The sequence below is a fragment of the Chrysochloris asiatica genome, unplaced genomic scaffold, assembly GCF_000296735.1.
Source record: "Chrysochloris asiatica unplaced genomic scaffold, ChrAsi1.0 scaffold00006, whole genome shotgun sequence".
Classification (NCBI taxonomy): Eukaryota; Metazoa; Chordata; class Mammalia; order Afrosoricida; family Chrysochloridae; genus Chrysochloris; species Chrysochloris asiatica.
The window spans coordinates 5,343,426-5,361,940 of record NW_006408524.1 but is presented as its reverse complement, the minus strand read 5'-3'; the positions used below and the strand labels follow the sequence as shown (position 1 = coordinate 5,361,940).

The window sequence follows — 18,515 nt, the reverse complement described above, 5'->3', positions numbered from 1 at the left end:
AATGGAAAGACTAAACAAATAATTTTTCTAGGTTAGAAGCACTCTGAAACTATACACAGTTATGTTTTTCTCTCTACTGCTAACATGGTATGGTTCCAGATTGGCTTTAAAACTCCGTTAGGAAATGTTGAAACTGGGCTGATTTGTTCTGTGAAGATCAACTTTGAATAAGCAATCCAAGTCACTGAAGGCATTTGAGGGCACGACCTCCCTAAATCAGACACAGCCTGACGCAGGAAGGACAGATAAAGTCTTGGCCCCAAATGTGACAACCTCTCTTCTAAATTTCCCTGAGATCAACTTCAAGAAAACCGGAGAGAAACTGAATGACATACCATGGGCTTCTCAGCCTTGACTGTTTTCACCTGGAGGCATTCTTCTCGCTTTGAGGTAGTGTTGCTGAGGTCTTTCTGCTCACCAAGGGCTCCCTGAGTCTGCCGGCCTGGCGACCTGGCCTGGGGATGGCTGCCGAAGTCACGCGGTGGCGGGGGCCGAGGGTGTATGTCTCCACGCTGCTTCTTGGTGACGTGAGCCTCTGGGCCATGCACTGTCTTCACGTGTTTCCGGAGAGAGCTGGGGTCTGTGTAGCGCTTAGTGCAGCCTGGGATCTTACACACGTATGGTTTCTGCCAAATCCCACAAGAAAGAAATAAGAGACTGTTACTGAAGGGATTACGTCCTTGCCCAACAGCGTTTATTATGATAGCTCACTGCATTTTTAATTCTTCCAAAGTCCCTTCCCAAAGCTCCTTCCTTCAGGAACTAAAAGTCTAATTAATAAAGGCCATTTGAACACTCTTCTGTTTTCAAAGAAATGGGACATTAACAGATTTGAGAGAGAACTAAAACCATGTAAATTGCCTTTGTGTCCTTGGACACATCAATCCTTTCAGAAAAAAGGACCTTGGTTCCAGGGCAGGTTGTTGTTGTTAAGTGCTGTTGAGTCAATTCCAACCCATAGCAACCCTGTATAGGGTTTCCAAGGAGCAGCTGGTGAGCTTGAACCACCGATCTTGCAATTCAAGCGACGCATTAGCCCCCAGCACCACAGCAGAAGGAGCCTTGGAAGGTACCTATAATCTAATCAGAAGAAAGCTGTATGTCTTTTAGGTGAGATGGTAGAAAGACAGTTCACATCCTAGATGTGCTGGCTTTCAGAGCTAGTATCATCACTCTGCCGCTTTATAAATGTGCTATTCACATGTAGGCATCCTAAAAGTTGCCCATATGCTCCCCCGTCTTTGATAGTACTAAAATACGTGCTTTTAGGGATCATTACAGCATGTGGGAATATTTAAGACTCAAAATAGCTAGAGCCTTTCTGGTCATCAAAGTTGTAGAGCCCTGTCTCATACTATCTGTAAGTGGGGATGAGAATTTCTCATTTGTACTCATTTTTAAGTAGTGTTGTTGTTAGGTTCTGTTGAGTTTGTTCCTACTCACAGTGACCCTGGTTAAGGGTTTATGAGGCTGTAAATGTTTATTGGAACAGAAAGCCTCATCTTTCTCCCATGGAGTAGCTGGTGGGTTTGAACTGCTGGCACTGTGGTTAAAATCCAGTGCGTATCACACAGTACCACCAGTGCTTTGGTACTAAAGTCCATAAATTATTGCAAGCTAATTTCATTTTGTATGTTGAGTCTATATTCTGACTCACAGCAACCCTATATAGGGTTTCCAAGGAGCTACTGGTGGGTTTGAACTCTTAGCCTTGTGGTTAGCAGTCCAGTGCTGATCCCACTGTGCTACACCAGGAGTCCAAGTCCATATATAGCTAAAAGGAAGTCTACGGTATTCATAATTGAGTATTTATTGAAATCACAGAAGTGATGGCATTTATTCATGACCAACATCATAACTGTGATTTTGTTTAATTGAAATATAATATATGCATGGTCATTTGTACAAGTGTATTGTGGATTTATGAGGATAACTCAAAATGTATTGGTACTAAGGATTGCAGTTCATACATGCATGGATTTATTCTAAACAAAACATGTTTAAACGTGTCTCTGTGATCAGTGGAAGGCTGCAGTAAAGTTCTCTGTAGTACATTTGCCCTAGTCTCCTCTGGGTGCCTTAAAAATAATGTCCCATGGGGAGTGGGGGGTGGGGAGTGGCTTCTGAGGGGGATCTCCTGGGTCAGTTCACTTCCAGATAGAGAGGTCAGCTCAGAAGGATATGATGACTGGTTTTGGGAGTTCTAGAGGGATAATCTTGATAGATTTCTCCAAGGAAACAGGACGACCATGGTGCTTATTATGAAGAAGTTTTCAGAAAACTGAAAACTGCATTGATGAGAAACAGGCCCAAAAAGTGGTGCCAAAGAATGTTTTCCCATCACAGCAATGTACCTGGTTCCTTCTTTGAGGATAGGAAGGCCTCTCTCGTGAGAATGCCCTTCAGAAACCTTACCCTATCCACACTACAGCCCTAATCTAGTCCGTTCAAACGTCATTTTGTTTCCAAAACTTAAAGAACATTTAAAAGGCATACAATTTGAGTCTCTTGAAAATGTCAGAACTACTGTTTTGATATTACATAAATGGAAGAGCAGAGACTTCTTTGGGAAACAGTTACAAAGATGGAAACACTGCCTTCAGAAATGTAGAGATCTAGATGGAGGATCTGTCAAGGCACAATAAACTTTACATTATTGTGTTATTTGGGTTTAATAAAGAAGGCTATGATCTTATAGCAATACTTTTTGACTTACCCACGGATCTCTACATATAACAAAAAATGAGCTATTATGTAAGCCACCATTCATAAAAAGCATGATTAGTGTAATGTAGCCATTATATTTAAAAAGATACCCAGTCTTTTAGAATATATGTGTCTAAAAGATGCTTTTTCACTAAAAGCCCAAGAATGGACTGAGTGCTACCTAAAATGCTGAAATGCCTTAATGCATTGAGGCAAAGATTCCTAAAATCATCCTGAGAGATTACACTTCCAAACTTGAGATTCCTTTGGGTAGAACTGATTCCCATTAACTATGAATTACTTCTATTCAGGAGCTCATGTGATTCCCAGTGTGTGTGTATATATATATATATATATATATATGTAATGAAATGAGCCCATCTAATTCTATGTATCAGGGACAGAAGAATAGCTCAGGTGATTAGTGTTATTACTCGAGAATGTTCTGCTATTGGTCTTTTGCTTGTTCACTGCACCAAAGTGCCAGGATGCTACCTCAGCAGGCAGATGTGGATGTATGAGCAAGTGTGTGGAGACGGGGAAAGACGGGAACATGGGGCTAAGGCTGGCACTCCATGCTTAAAGGACTAATCAATCCTTCGATAAATGTATGCATGTGTAAAATGAATCTACAAATATTCACCAGCACCTACGTGTCCAAGAAAAATAACACATACAAGTACATGTGTGCCTATCTGCCCTGAACACATTAACTCAATTACAAAGCCTGAACCTCAAATTTTGCTGCCATCAATACTGAAATTAAATCTAATTGTAGGTGAAGGCAAATACGCTCACGCATTCCAAGTCATCCACTTTTCATGCTCTGGATGTTTAGAATCCCACCGCCAACCTTTCAGTTTATCTTACTGTGGGAATTTATGTGTTGCTATGACACTAAGCCATCAGTATTTCAAAGGCTCGCCGGTCACCCATGTTATATAGATTTCAGTGGTGCTTCCAGAATAAGACAAACTAGGAAGTAAGCCTAGAAACCCGCTTCCAAAAGTCAGTCAGTGGCAACAAAACGGATCACAATAAAATACTGTCCAATATAGTGCTGGAAGATGAGCCTTAAAATACCCAGTGGCTGCAACAATGGACTCAAGCAGAGCAATGATCACGAAGATGGTGCAAAATTGAGCAGCACTTCATTCTGTTGTACATGAGTTACCATGACCTGAACATGGTCAAAAGCAACAACAGCACGTTCAGCTTTTGGGACTGTTAATACTTCTTTGGACTCCTGGTGTGGCGCTGTAGGATCAGCACTGGACTGAGAACCACAAGGTCAGCAGTTCAAACCCCCCAGCTGCTCCTCAGAAACCCTATGCAGAGTCACTGTGAGTTAAACCTGACTCAACGGCACTTAAAAACAATGTCTCTTTGACTCATGGCACTGGAAGGTACTTTATGAAAGCATCTGGTATTTTCTTTCCACTGAGTTTGTAGAACTTACCCAAATAAGTTTTTCAATCAGCTTTTAATGACACCTACTATGTGCAAGACTCTGAACACAAAGCTGCATATGATAGGTTTTAACCTCAAGAAATATGAATCAAGCTAAGTAAAGCCCCACTATCAAGCCAAGATGCTTTGTAAGAATATGGACAGAGGAGGAAGGGCTCTCAGTGTAGATGATCGGGGGAGGCTTCAGCTCTCCAAATTCTGTGTCTGTGAGGTAAGTATAATGCGAAGCTTATGGGGTTATGGTACATGCTAAACAATGGAACTTACATTATGCACGGTACACAATAAGCACTCAATAAATGATGCTTTTGTTGGAAGGAAGAATTTCAATTGAGTGTTGAAAGAAGGATACATTTCTGAGGGGTAAACTAGGGGCAAGAGTATCCCAAAAATAAGAAGTGCACCTATTGAATAACAAAAGAATTACACATAAATACTGTTATGAGAGCTCTGCTGTAAAAAGTTAAGAAAGGGTATTTATTTATTTACCTTTTGCTAAAAGAACCATTTTGTGACAGTTAGCAAGGATGGGAGGGAAGGGACAATTATTCACTGGGTAGAAGGTAGAGCCAAAAGATACACGAGGGAGGCTGACACAGGATCACGGTAGTGGAAGAAACAGGGAGAAATTCAAGAGCTCAAGTGACTAGAGGCGAATACTGTGGACTGATGCTCGGTGGAAGGGATTCTAGTCATTGCAATGACACAAGGTGTATGATGTATTCACTGTGAAACTAATGCTCTGTCCTGTAAACCTTCGCTCAATTCACACACACTAAAAAAGAACTAGAGGAGAGTGGAAGATCTAGAATTTGTTTTATTTTTAGATAGAATATACATGCCTGTAAATTATCAGAAATGGTGAAGTAGAGAAATAGAAATTGATGCTGGGGTATACAAGGTATAACTGTGGAGGCAAATCAACAAGGGAGAAGGGGATAGGATACAGAACTTGAGTGAAGGGTTGGTCTTAAGATGAGTCAACAGACAATGCATTCTCACTGGAGATCCGAGAGTGTGCGAGCTGATGTGGCTGTGGTAACTATAAGATCCAAGATGGAAAAATCATTATCTCTTTCTACACTATTGTATCCCTAGCAAACTGAACAATTATTAATACATAAAAACTAAACTATCTGTAAGGCAAAGAATAGAAGAATGAGACATAAAAAAGGGAGATGTGGCACCTCCCAAAATGTCTCCCAAACAGCTGATCCATGACAGGAGATTCTAATAACATGGGTTTTCCTTGTTTCACAATGACTTTTTCAATAGTATTTGCATGTGTGAACTTGCATGTGAGTGTCTATGTGTATACATGCTCTTCACATGGTGTGCTTAATCCAGTTTAAGAGGGCGGATGGTTTTCTTCTATCAGCTCAATTGAAAGGAAACTTAGTGAGTCGTCAATCTTTCCGTTTTAAAGCCAACAGCCACTGACCTGAAGGGCTCACTTCTCCTCACTGTCTTTCTGGAAGATCAAACACAGGTTTTGCCTGCATCTGGTACCATCAAATGACAGCTACTCTGAGGTCTTCTGATTGCAAAATTTACCTCTCTAACATTAACTGGCAGTATAGGATGAGCACTGGACAGCTAACCTCAAGGCTGGTGTTTCAAACCCACTGGCCACTCCTCGGAAACCATACAGAGTCATTATGAGTCAGAACCAACTCAACAGTGCTCAATGACAACAAACAACATAGCTGAAGCACACTGGTGACACATTTTGTGAGGCAAAACAAGGTCTCTTGTTAAGAAACTGCAAAATTAGATCTCATATTAAGAAATGGCTAGTTATTCCTATTCCTTCCCAAAAGGTGAGGAGCCTCTTTGTCAATATCTTGATTAGCTCAAGAGAAGGCTCCCCAGAGGTTTAAAAATTTGAGCAAGACTTTCAAGAAGCTCAAGTTTGGTAAGCAAACAGTGAAATGCAAGCAAACAGAATCTGAAACCATTTCCATTTTTATACTTGCCAGTAATTTGAGATACAAAAGGAGCTCTGGTAGCGTAGTGGTTATGAATCGGGCTGCGAACCTTAAGGTCAGCGGTTCGAAACTACCAGCTGCTCCACGGGAGAAAGATGAGGCTTTCTACTCCCGTAAAGACTTATACCCTCGGAAACCTTGTACAGGGTCGCTATGGGTCGGAACCGACTCGACGGCACTTAACAACAACACCAACAATTTGAGATAATGATGTAAAGAAACAGAGACATGGCAGGAAGCACCCACAACCCATGAAAGCTGTACTCAATCTATTACTCTAAATAAATGAATAGAAACCATTCGGGGTTTCTGAGACTATATTCCATGATCCTTTAGAATTTAGGATGTCTGGAGGTCATATTTAGCCAGGGCTGACTGTTCTGTAAAAGTCTTTTTTGATAGAGTGCATTTGAAGATACCACCGGGAGAAAGCTAATAAAAGTGGCTGTCTTAGCGGTGAGCTGTCAGCTGTCAACACGTTGCTGCTGAATCCATCCTTAGTGATCGCAGGGTCATCTTTGCCTGGAGTCATGCTATTCGGGGGAGAGCAACTGGTCTAATTCTAAATTAAGCACTGCTACTGTTTGACCAGTAGGTGGCAGTTCCCAACAACAGGAAACTAAATTTGCCAGAGGTTTTCACAAGTTCCCTCTACAACGGTGTTACTATCTAAACCAGACTCTTTTTCAGCTTTACCCCAAGCACTAAGCCCTCACCAGGCATTTTGGAAAAGGCCTAAAGAAAATAAAACCAAGCATGTCGCTGCCTTTCTGTTTGTATCCCCTTCATGGTCCTTTGTTCTGGCCCAAGAGCGCCTTCATGGGGGAGGCATGACTTACCTCATTGGAATGTGTTCTGTTTTGGTGCTTGGCTCGATCAGAGGCATTAGAGAATGCCTTGTTGCAGCCTTCATGCTCACAGACGTATGGTTTCTCTCCAGTGTGCGATCTCAAGTGCGTTTTCAAGTTTTCTAGTCTTGAGTAGGCTTTTGTACAACCTTCAAACTGAGGACAACAGGTAAATTGGGATTACGCTACACAATGGCAGATTATGCTTAAAACCCCTGAAAACCCGATGTTTTGAGGGTCAGCAGCTTTTTAAAACCAAATCACAAAAGTCCACTAAACTGCATTTATTGGGATTCAGATGCGGCGTGGTGCAGTTCAAAATACAGCACGCACTTTCAGTGCTGGTAAAAGTCCTGAAGTTTTTTTTTTATTATTATTTTTAAAGAGACCACTCAATGTGGACAATAGGTTTCATTATCTGCTCATTGATCTCCTGGAATTCCCACTGATTTCAGATTCAGCACAAAGTTCATTAATATGGCTTTGTGTCCATACAAAGACAGGGAATTTGATCATGCTTGTAAAGAGTCTTTAAGATGCAAACTACCAAGGGCTAAGTAATGCCCAATGCACCTCAGCAGGCACTTCTGTGGAAGAAAGCTTAACCTTGCACTAACCCTTGTCTGCAATAAGCAGTCTATACTATGCCATGGGGACCAGAGAGAAAAGCAAGGGGAAAATGCTAAAACCATTACAGAGATTACCTTTTCAAAAAAGGCCCACTTAAACTTTTAAACTAGGAAACTGGCACTTTTTGTGCCTTCCCAGTTCTTGGGGGCCATTAGCAACCTGCAAGGTGGCTGTGTCCTTGTTACCAGTAATATAGTGAGTGAGCAGGCCTCAGCTGCTGCCTGCCTGCTGTCTGTCCCCTCCTCCAAGTTGTGCTGCTCAATTCGGTACCTACTAACTACCTGGGCTATTTATATTTAACTTGAACTTAATTAAAAGTAAATGTAAGAAATGAGTTCCTTGGTTGTACTAGCCATATTTCAAGTGCTCACGAGCCACACATGGCTGGTATCTACTCTAGTAGATATAGAAAACTTCCATCATCCCTGAAAATTCTTCTGATAATTTTCTCCACAGGGTCTTTGGCTCCTGCCTTCTCCATTTCGGAAAACTTCCTCAAAACCCAGGTATTTCTCATGGGCAACGTTCCACCCCTCGCCTTCCCTGCCACTTAACCACACCTGCCTTGAGCTGGAATCATCAGCACCAACAACCCTGAAGAGATGCTGAAGAAGTCATTGTGTGGCTGACACCCACTTGCACAAGGCTGCACACCAAACCTGTGAGCGGCTGGCCACGCTGGTACTCACAGTGCATTTGTGAGGCTTCTCTCCCGTGTGTCTTCTCATATGCACTACCAACATATACTGGGCTTTGAAAGGTTTCTGTTCTCTTGAGCAATCCAGCCACCGGCACACAAATTCCTTCTTCTCTCCATGGATATGGTCATTGTTTATATGCTGGGGTTTGGGAAAACAGAAACAAAGTGGAAAGGCATTACTCTTTTTGGAAGGCAAGAGAAGTAAGTGCAAAAAAAACCCGAATGATTTTCAGCCTTAAAAGCTGTACATTAAGCTTACCAGATGATTGAGTTTTAATTTGTTAGTGTATTTTGGAAGGAAATTTCTTGTGCACTTGTATCTATGTATTGTTGTTAAGTGCCGTCAAGTCGGTTTCCGAGGCTGTAAATCTTTACAGGAGCAGAAAGCCTCATCTTTCTCCTGTGGAACAGCTGGTAGTTTCAATCTGCTGACCTTGAGGTTCGCAGCCCGATTCATAATCACGACACTACCAGAGCTCCTTAAAAATACTTCCTAAGTGGCAAGAGAGGATTACTGGCAGCTCAGTGGTAGAACTCTTGCTTTCTGTGCACGAGATCTGGTTTGATCCTCGAACACTGCACATCACATACAACTACCATCATGTATCAGTAAAGGCTTGGGCTTGGGCATAGCTATGATGCTGAACAGGTTTCCACGGCACGTCTAGACTAAGGTGAGTAAGAAGCAAGGCCTGGCAATCTGCTTCTGAAAATCAGCCAATGAAATGGATCACAACGGTGTATCCACAACCAATCACGGAACTGACACAGGACAGGGCAGCAGTTCTTTCGGTGAACACAATAACGTGCAGAGCAGCACTGCTGGGAAGAACTCTGGAAACATTAACTGTATCTGAGAAGCAAGACCTTAACACTCTTGAGTTCTGCTATGAGCCAGTTGTGACCCACCACAAGTCACTTTTGTCCTCTCTGGGCCACCACTGTCTGTCTGCCAAGTGTGGGTCAAAGTTAAAAGCTTGCAGAGGTGTTCCTCAGTTCTAAAGATCTTTTAGGCACCAGATTAGCAACCAGGCTCAGACCTTACATGGGGTACACACACATACCTATGTGCAGGTACACAGTTCTGGACTAAGAAACAAGAAAAACCCACCAAGCACTTTTTCAGACTAAACTTTGGCTCAGACGAGCGGGATTGCTTCTTGGATGAGAATCATAAAGAACTAGGTACAAAATAAAAGGACTACGCGATTGTCAAAAATAAATGTTAACATCTCATAGCATCTTCATTTTCTTTGTGTGTAAAATAAGAGAATGTATTAACTGTTTTTTAAGGCCCTTTCTGACTCAAAATGGGTCTTGTGATATATCACTAAAGAAATGTATGTCCTAGGCTGATACTGTCAATTTTTATTCTCTGTTTACATTACATTACCTTAATTTTATTAGCTTTGGAATGAGGGTAATAGAGTTCGTGTGCTCAGTTACTAATCCAAAATTTGGAGGTTTGGGTTTACCCAGAGGCACCTTGGAAGAATGGCCTGGTGGTTTACTTTAGAAAAAGTAACCGCTAAAAATTCTATGGAGCACATTCTTACTCTGACACACAGTGTCACCATGATTTGGTGTCAACTTTGTTGATGCTGTTTAGTGCTGTAGAGTCGATTCAGACTCATGATGACCCTATATAAGGTTTCCAAGTAGTGGCTGGTGGGTTTGAACCATCAACCTTGCAGTTTGTTATCCAATGCTTATCTTACAGCACCACTCCAGGACTCCAAGTAGGTAGTAATTCAACGCTTAAACACGTGGTTTTTCAAACATAGAGATACATCAGTAGTAAAACATGTGCAATAAGAGAAAGCTACACTTGGGTCCCATGGGGCATCTGTGGACAATCCCCAGCAGCAGTTCCCAGTTACTTCACTAGGTAGGCTAATGCTTTGTTGTCACTAAGTGACATCGACTCAGTTCTGACCCATACCGACCCTGTATAGGGTTTCCAAGGAGCAGCTGATGAGTTTGAACCACTAACATTTTGGTTAGCAATCCAGTGCTTATCCTACAGTGCCACACCAAGATTCCAGCCTACTACTTTAGTGGGGAGATAAAATAACCCTTTTTTCATTGTTTCTAGAGTTGGAAACTGTATGAATGTAGAGAGAAGGAATCATTATCACTATTCACTCTCCTCTCCTTGAGCAGATCCAGAAAGTTTGATGAGCTGCAAATAGAATTAGTGGTACGACTTAGCGCACAAGACGACAAGCGTGATCCTTTCAGAAGTCTTGGAAACAACAAGAAAGCCAAATAGAACTAGTCAGTCACAAGGGTACAGGGAGGGAGAGAGGGAGAAGAAAAGAATGAGAGAAAGAGAGAGAGAGGAGAGGAAGAAAAAGAGGAAGAAAAAGTTAAAATTATGAAACCTAATTACCATTTGCGTTGCGCCAACTCCTTGAGCCCAGGAATCTGTCCTTTTAAGTCTCATGTTCTCAGCCACTAAGCGTTCCTAGCACACTGCAAGTACCCAGTCATATCTGAATTGATTTGACTAATGTGGCAAACTTCAGTATCAAAGACTAAGGACATTCTACTTAATGCTCTTGCTTTATGCATATTTTCCTTTGCTTTATTCATTTCATTTAGCAAGCCATGCAATATGAATTCAACGTAAGGCATTTCATTTCCTTTAAAATAATGTACTAGCAAGTATTCAAAGAGGATTTGAAAGATAGCCAGGTACAAACCCTAGCTTGCTGGTGGAATAAAAGGACTATACTGAGATTGCGACATTTCATTATCTCTCACGTATTTACAAGTATGCGTTGAGTGCTGCTCTGTGTTAGGCCCTATGCCGGCAAAGAAGGCAGACATGATTACTGCCCTAAGGAAATTACAGCTTACTCGGGGGAAACGGGTAATTACGTAAATTACTATACAATTATAGTTGTGATAAGTGTTATGAAGGCAAATAACAGGGTTTTATAGAAACCTATAACAGGGGTCTAAATCAATGTGGAGTGTCAAGGACCAGGGTCAGTCAACGACTTGAATGAAATGCACTGAAAGGAAGAGATGAAGAATGAGTGGCGTCCCACCAGGTGAGGGCAGGTGTGCAAGCTGGTGAGAGAGGCAGGTGGAGAGCCTACACTAGAACAGGACTTGAGTTTCCTATGGACCATTAAGCCAATGTGCTCCATTGGGTTTTCAATGACTGTTCTCCTGAGGTATCTTATGGTTGGATTTCAACCTCCAATCTTTAGGAGCCAAGCATTTAAATATTTGCACCAACCAGGTCCGCTCCCCACCAAATGCAGTACATGGAGTCGGGGATCCAGCAACAGGGGCTATGGGTTGTACTCCCAGATAGAACTCATGCAACCCAGGAGAAAGCCTACATCCTAGGAACAGGGCATCAGGACCAATCAGTGTTAATCAGGGAAGCAGAGCAGCCAATGGGGAGGAGCTCCAAGTGAAGCCATAGAGCCTTGTTCCTTCCCACAGAGCTCCTCCAACCCACTGCAGGAGCTCCTCTCAAAGAATGAAGAGGCTGCCTGGGGTGAGAAGAGCAGAGGAGGGTCTAACCTGGCTGCTCTCTCAGCACTTCCCTCTCACTCCAGCTGTGTGTCTAACTGGTGCTGAGGAGGGGACAGCTTTGAATTAGCATGGCTGAAATTGGATGGATTTTAGTATTCCAAAGTGACTGGAGGGTTATGGAGTTCCTTGTGACGATTTCGGTGGATTTGCTACTTATCAGAGAAGAGAAACTTGGAAATGAGTCGACAAGAGCAATGACTGGAAAAAATTAAAACACTGTCCTACTTATACACCTGGTCAAATGTTCATCTAGCTCTGCCTCTGGTATAATGTCTGAAAGTTCAAGTGGAGAACACCCAGTGCAGAAAATACCACCACCTAGTATAGCCTCTGCAGGGGGAGAGAAGAGAACGGACGTGTGCTTGTCAACTTTATCAACTTCCCTTTCAGAAAGGATGGCATCTTGGGAATTTTCCCTTTCAGCCCCATCAGAGTGAACTTGAGTCCTGTCAAACATGCTTTTGTAATTTTCCGAGTTCAAACTTGGGTTGAGACCATAAGTTATGTTTCTTTGTGCATTCTAGGAAGGCAGGGGGAACCTGTTCTACTTGGTTTATCTTTATAGGCCAAATGCTGAGGACAAGACATAATAAATAACTATACAGAAATAGGAAGTCCTGGCGTGGTGCTGTAGGATAAGCACTGGACCACGAGGTCGGTTCGAATCACAAGGTTGGCAGTTCAAACGTACTAGTTGCTCCTCAGAAACCCTATACAGGGTCATTAAGAATTGGAACTGATTCAATGACAGTTAACAACATACAGAAACATGGAGACCCTGAAATTGGAATCTTATGTTTTTTTTTATATACAATGAAATACTTAAAAAAAAGTTCAATGATTTCAGGCTGTAAAAACTATTCTTAGCTCAGGGGCTGTACAAAAACAAATGGCAGACCAGTTTTGGCCTGTGGACCATAGTTTGCTAACCCTGAACTTTCTCTGCCGGTCATTTCTCAGGTCCAAGAGAGTAAAATTAGAAGCAGGTACCAAGGGAAATAAAAGGCAGTAGGAAGGGCTAAACACCAAGCCCCTGGACAAAAGTGGCAGCTCCAAAATGGGCAGAATCAGGCAAGACAAAGTTTAGCTGTCAGCATCATTTTCTAGGACTGGGTGGAGAAGACAGACACTCTTTTCTCATCAGAACAGTTAAGAAGAGTTACCGGCAATGAATCCCCGGCACTCAACGACTTGGTCCCATGCAAAGTTGACTTGAAATTCAATGGGCGTGTGTTTATTTGTGGGTTCAGTAAAAATTTGACATTCTAGCAGTAAAAACGTTAATCAAATACATAAATAATTTAATTGGAGGGAAAATAATGCATGATTAAATTCCAAACTAATCCAACACAAAGACATGCAATTTGCCAGAGGCTCAAGTAGTAGAAAGAGATAGATGGTGTAAATTACTACGTTGTATGCCAACTCTCCCAGGGCAGCCATGTGAGCATTCCTTGTTTGGATAGACAGGGATGCCGAGACCAGGCAACCTCTTGGAAAGGCTGAGTCCACCACACCCACTGAGCTTTCCAAGAAGTCCATTTGTTCTGCTTTCCAATGGGGAGTCTAAGTCTTTGCATCAGGAAACTGAGAGCTGACAAAACAAACCACACATCTCAGGAGTCCACGGTAAAGCTACCAAGTTAATAGTTCACAGCTGCCATCAGGTCTATAGCAAAAATGAGCCAAGACCCAATGTTCCCAACTCTTCCACTCTCTATGGGTTCTGGGAGCCCAGAGAAGGCTGGAGAAGTCACTAGGCTTGGCTTCTCAAGGAGGACGGGTAAAGTGTTTATTTCTTGTAAGGGGTTCTCTTTAGGGAGGCCAGCACTTAATGCCAACCAAGGAGGTTCAAGTGCTGCAGGACGAAAGACAGGAAGGAAAATGGGGAAGATGAAGCTTTTCTTTCATTAGCAGCAAAATGCAAGTCCACAATGGGCTTCACGGAGCTAATCGGGGCCTTTTCTTTTGCTTCGTTAGTTCACTGTGAGTGGAGAGTCGGCAGCTCTTCACCCTTCAGATGAAATCCACGCATGCAGTCAATCGATCCTGAGCACTCACAGCTCTCCAAATAAAGCTGCTATTCAAGCACTTTATAACCCTTGGAAGCGCACTCCTGCTTTCTTTCTTTCTTTCCACCGGCCTCTCCACCATCTCCACCCAGAAATCACAGCACTTCTCCAGAAGGGTAAGCATCCCCTGTTCTGAGTGACTTCCTCAGAGACAATGCTTAGGACACCGTTCAAATGTGAGTCCCTGGAAAATCTGTGTATGCCTGTTCAAATTCAGGCTGGGCAATCCATTCATCCACAGACAAACACCTTGCTGTTTCATAAGTCTGTTCACTGTTTAAATTAACCAGCTCTAAGGAAACATCCCCTAAGGAGCTCTGATAACACATCGGATACGAGTCGAGCTGCTAATCACATGTTAGCAGTTCGAAACTACCAACGGTCCCACGCGAGAAAGAAGAGACTTTCTGCTCCTGTAAAGATTTACAGCCTCAGAAACCCTAGACAGGATCTCTATGAGTCGGAACCGAGTGAACGTGAACAGCACTTAACAACCACAACAACAAGACATCAACAAGAGAAATTCCTCCCGCTGTTGTAATGAAAATATTACCGCTTAAGCACACTTGAAACCAGTGAAGTCAGGAAATGTACAACTTCACATTTAATGCTCACAATTTTCATATAGCTCCCCTGTGCATCTGCATTACACGCCAATCTCTCGGTCATTATCTAGTTATCTAGTACTTCTCAAATCACATAGGAACTTCCCCACCATTTTTTAAAAGGCTTTTTTTTTTTATTTAAAAACAAAGTATGAAGCCAAGTTTTTCACAGCACAAAGTACCTGGAAAAGCAAGATGAAATTTTTTCAACAGAATAATGTTCAAGTATAGATGATCTCTCTCGTACAGATAACCACATGCACATTATTATCGTCTAAGCAGAAAAGCTGGAGTCCCTAGGTGGAACCTGCAGTTAACATGCACAGCTGCTAAAACTATTACAAGGATGGTAGTTCAAGTCCCGGTGAGTCATTAAAATGTCACAGGCACTGGAAACATGGGGGCGGTTCTACTCTGACACACGTGGTCACAGTAAGTGGGGGCAGGCATGACGGCACTAGGTTTGTAATAGAAAAGTCAACAGGGATTTGAAAGTAGCACATCTCATGTAAGAATTTCCAAGGACCTGGAACTATTTTATGATGCTCGAACTTCACTTGGTTCTCTGGGGAGTCCCGACTGAAGGCTGGGGATGCTTGTTTCACTCTCAGTTTATTCCTAATCCACCCCTTGGCTACATTTCTCCATACTTGGCCCACTAACTCAGCACTGTTTGATAACACGATGGTGTTAGGGAAAGCAAGAAATAAAAATGATACATTTTCTTTTCGGAATACCAAACTGGAAATCAGTTTGATATTTTCTACATCTTTTCACATTGATACTAGGTTAGGTCATAAATGAGGCTTGAGTTAATCCATTTAACAGAAGTCAACAATTTGACATTTTTAAGGATTTGCTAAGGGAATATATGAAGAAGGTTTTCTATTTTGGCATAAGATGGGGTATAAACAATAATGAATAATTATTAATATGTAATGCTAAGGAAGCTCAGAGTCCCAGCATGGTGCTGTGGGTTAACGCGCCAGACTGCAAAGCCGTTTGAATGGCAAGATTGGCGGTTCAAGCTCGCCAGCTGCTCCTTGGAAACCCTATATAGGGTTGCTATGGGTGGACCCAACTCAACAGCACTTAACAACAACAACAAGGAAGCTCAGTTTTCAACTTGCTTCTTGACTGCATACTATAAACTTATGATGATCTCTTTACTTTGTAGTCTAGAAATACTTCTGAAAGGGAGAGTGAGGAAATATGGTTTAGAATCTTGTAAAATTTAAATTAACGTTAAAACTGATTTGGGAGAGACATAGACATGCTTTGCCTAAAAGAAAATTAGCTATCAAGAAGAATCCCCCAAAAGTTCTCACCTGAAAAAAGGCACACAACGTCTTTTTTGTACATTGTTGATAGACGAAGCCTTTTTTAAAGGTTTTTTACGTGCCATGTTATGGATTATATTAGGAACATATTGAGACTGGATTCCTAAAGGCATCTCTAGCAGACAGAACAAAGCATGAATCACAGAATGTCACTGTGGAGAGACACTTTACACATATATATAATATATGCACTTGAATTTTAGATAAATAATATACTTTAAATTGTTTTGGTGGCACCCATCAATCTTAACACAGAGTATTTAAAAAGCTGTATTAGGTTGTTGGGGGGAAGGATTCTCCAGACAATTTTACACAATGACTTTTTTCCTTCCCGCTTAATGAAAATATCAAATAAAAATATCAAATCAGCTTTCAAAAAACTCTGACACAGCTATACATCTACACAAGAAAACATCAAAGGACTCAAGATGCTTGTTCAAGTGTGTATCTTCTCTCTAAAAAGACAACATTTTCCTATTTCCCATTTCTGCCAATTTAAAAAAAATTAAGTGTACGTTTAAACAAAAATATGCTACTTAGTTAAAAATAAATCAGTAAATTCCATCCAACAGATTTCCAAATCCTATTTGCGAGTGCAAATACGGTACAGAACTATGTACTTTTAGATGTGAGAAAGACAAAGATCTCTAAGGCAGTGTCTTATCTGGAGAGATGGTTTCACATTGTTGGATTTAAAGAAAGGACATTAGCCAATTTGCCCTTCTCCACAAATGCCACCAAGGTAAGCAGGCCAGTTTCTCCAATGCAGTGGTTTCTTTATTATTAACATTTAACAACGGAGAGTTTAAGAAAGAATGAAGAACTGATGCATGCAACAACATGGGTGAGCCTTGTAAACATTTTACTGACCAAAAGGAGATTAGTGGTCGTCTAGGGATTGGGATTGGGGGTGGGGTGGGGTGATGAAGAAACTGGAAGTGATTACTATTGAGTATGGGATTTCCTTATGGGGTAAAGAAAAATATTCTAAATTAATTGTGGTGATGGTTATACAGCACTGTAAATTATTAAAAATCATTGAATTGTATGGCATGTGAATTATATCTCAATAAAGCTGTTATAGGAGGAAAAAAAATTCAAACGACAAACCGAAACCTACTGGTAGCTGGACTCTGTAAGACGGGAGACTGTGTAGGAGAGACTTGCTTTGTCCAGGACTACATCTATCCTCAGAGAGACGAAGAGTTGTTGTTATTGTTAAGTGCCATGAACCCAGTTCTGACTTACAGCAACCCTGTATAGGGTTTCCGAGGAGCAGGTGGACATAGCCAATGACTTCCACAGGCCTTCTAATTTTAGTTTTAATCTTCAAAGAGAGAAATGTATAAAAGTCCCACTTTCTTGTTTTCGTAGGCATCTAGACTAAGAATAGCAAGGCCAGGAGAGATGGAGGTAACTGCGACTTCTCCAAAGACTAAATGACTTTAGCACTCATATGCACGGATCATTCCACAGATGCAGTACATCTGGGAAGAGTTCCTGTTCGTGGAGATGACATGAGAGATTGCGAATGAGAAATTTCAAAAGCTGATTTGTGTCCCAGAGCATTAAAATCCTTCCATCACAAAAGTGTGAATTTCTGCCATCAAGAGGCAGGGGAACTAATTAATGGATAATTTCTCTGTATAGAAGTAACACTAAATAGTATCCATGTAAGGATCCCTGGTGAGATGTAGTTAGGTGTTGGGGGCTGTTAACCACAAAATTGGTGGTTTAATTCCACCTGCCACTCCACAGGAGAAAGACCACATGACTGCCCTCTATCATAAAGATTTAGTCTTGGATACGTGGCGCTGTGGGTTAATGCGCTGGACTGCAAATTCAGTTTGAATCACAAGGTGGGTGGTTCAAGCTCACCAGCCGCTCTTCGGAAACGCTATACGGGTTGGAACCGACTCGATGGCTCTTAATATCAACAACAAACTCTATGAAGGGTTGCTATGAGTTTGAATTGATTCAGTGGTATGCGTTTTGTTTGTGTTTTCAGTATCTATATGGAGTCTTGGTGTGGCTAGGTAGGATACGCACTGAACCGCTAATCACAAGGTGCCCACTTCACACCCACCTTGGAAAAGCTCTATGGAAACACAATGCAGGGTCACGATGGGTCTTAACTGACTCACAGTTATCTAATTCCACCATAGCAGTTATTTTTCCATCTGTTTTCAAAATAATTCTTTTATTATAAAGCTTTGAAAGGTCTGCGGCGTCTTAAATTTTGAAGTGCTTAATGCTTGCTTACACATGCACAAACGCACACAAAACACTGCTTAATCCTGAGACCAATAAACCAGTTGCCATCAAGCTGATTCTGACTTATGGGACCCCACATGTGTCAGAGTAGAACTTTGCTCTATGGGGTTTTCAGGGGCTAAACTTTTGAGACATAGATTGCCCAGGTGCCTCAGGGTATATTCAAAATCTCCAAGGTTTCAGTTAGCAGCCAAGTGCATTAACCATTTGAATCAACTTTAAGTACAAAGGTAGATACCACCTTTTCCTGTTTGAAATGCCAAGTGTTAAGCAAATCACTGTTTAGAAGTATACATAATATAACCTTTTAGTGATAACTGTTATCAT

At 41.7% G+C, this 18,515-nt stretch overlaps 1 protein-coding gene across 1 annotated transcript in view; it reads right to left on the bottom strand.

The window, feature by feature from the left end:
- GLI3 (GLI family zinc finger 3) overlaps positions 1–18,515 on the bottom strand; it is a 414,242-nt gene that overhangs the window by 8,812 nt on the left and 386,915 nt on the right. The window contains exons 10-12 of the mRNA XM_006832110.1: positions 8,332–8,481; positions 7,004–7,168; positions 336–626 (exon numbers count right to left, since the gene is read on the bottom strand). Coding sequence (XP_006832173.1) covers positions 336–626; positions 7,004–7,168; positions 8,332–8,481 — 606 coding nt within the window. The remainder of the gene's footprint in view (positions 1–335; positions 627–7,003; positions 7,169–8,331; positions 8,482–18,515) is intronic.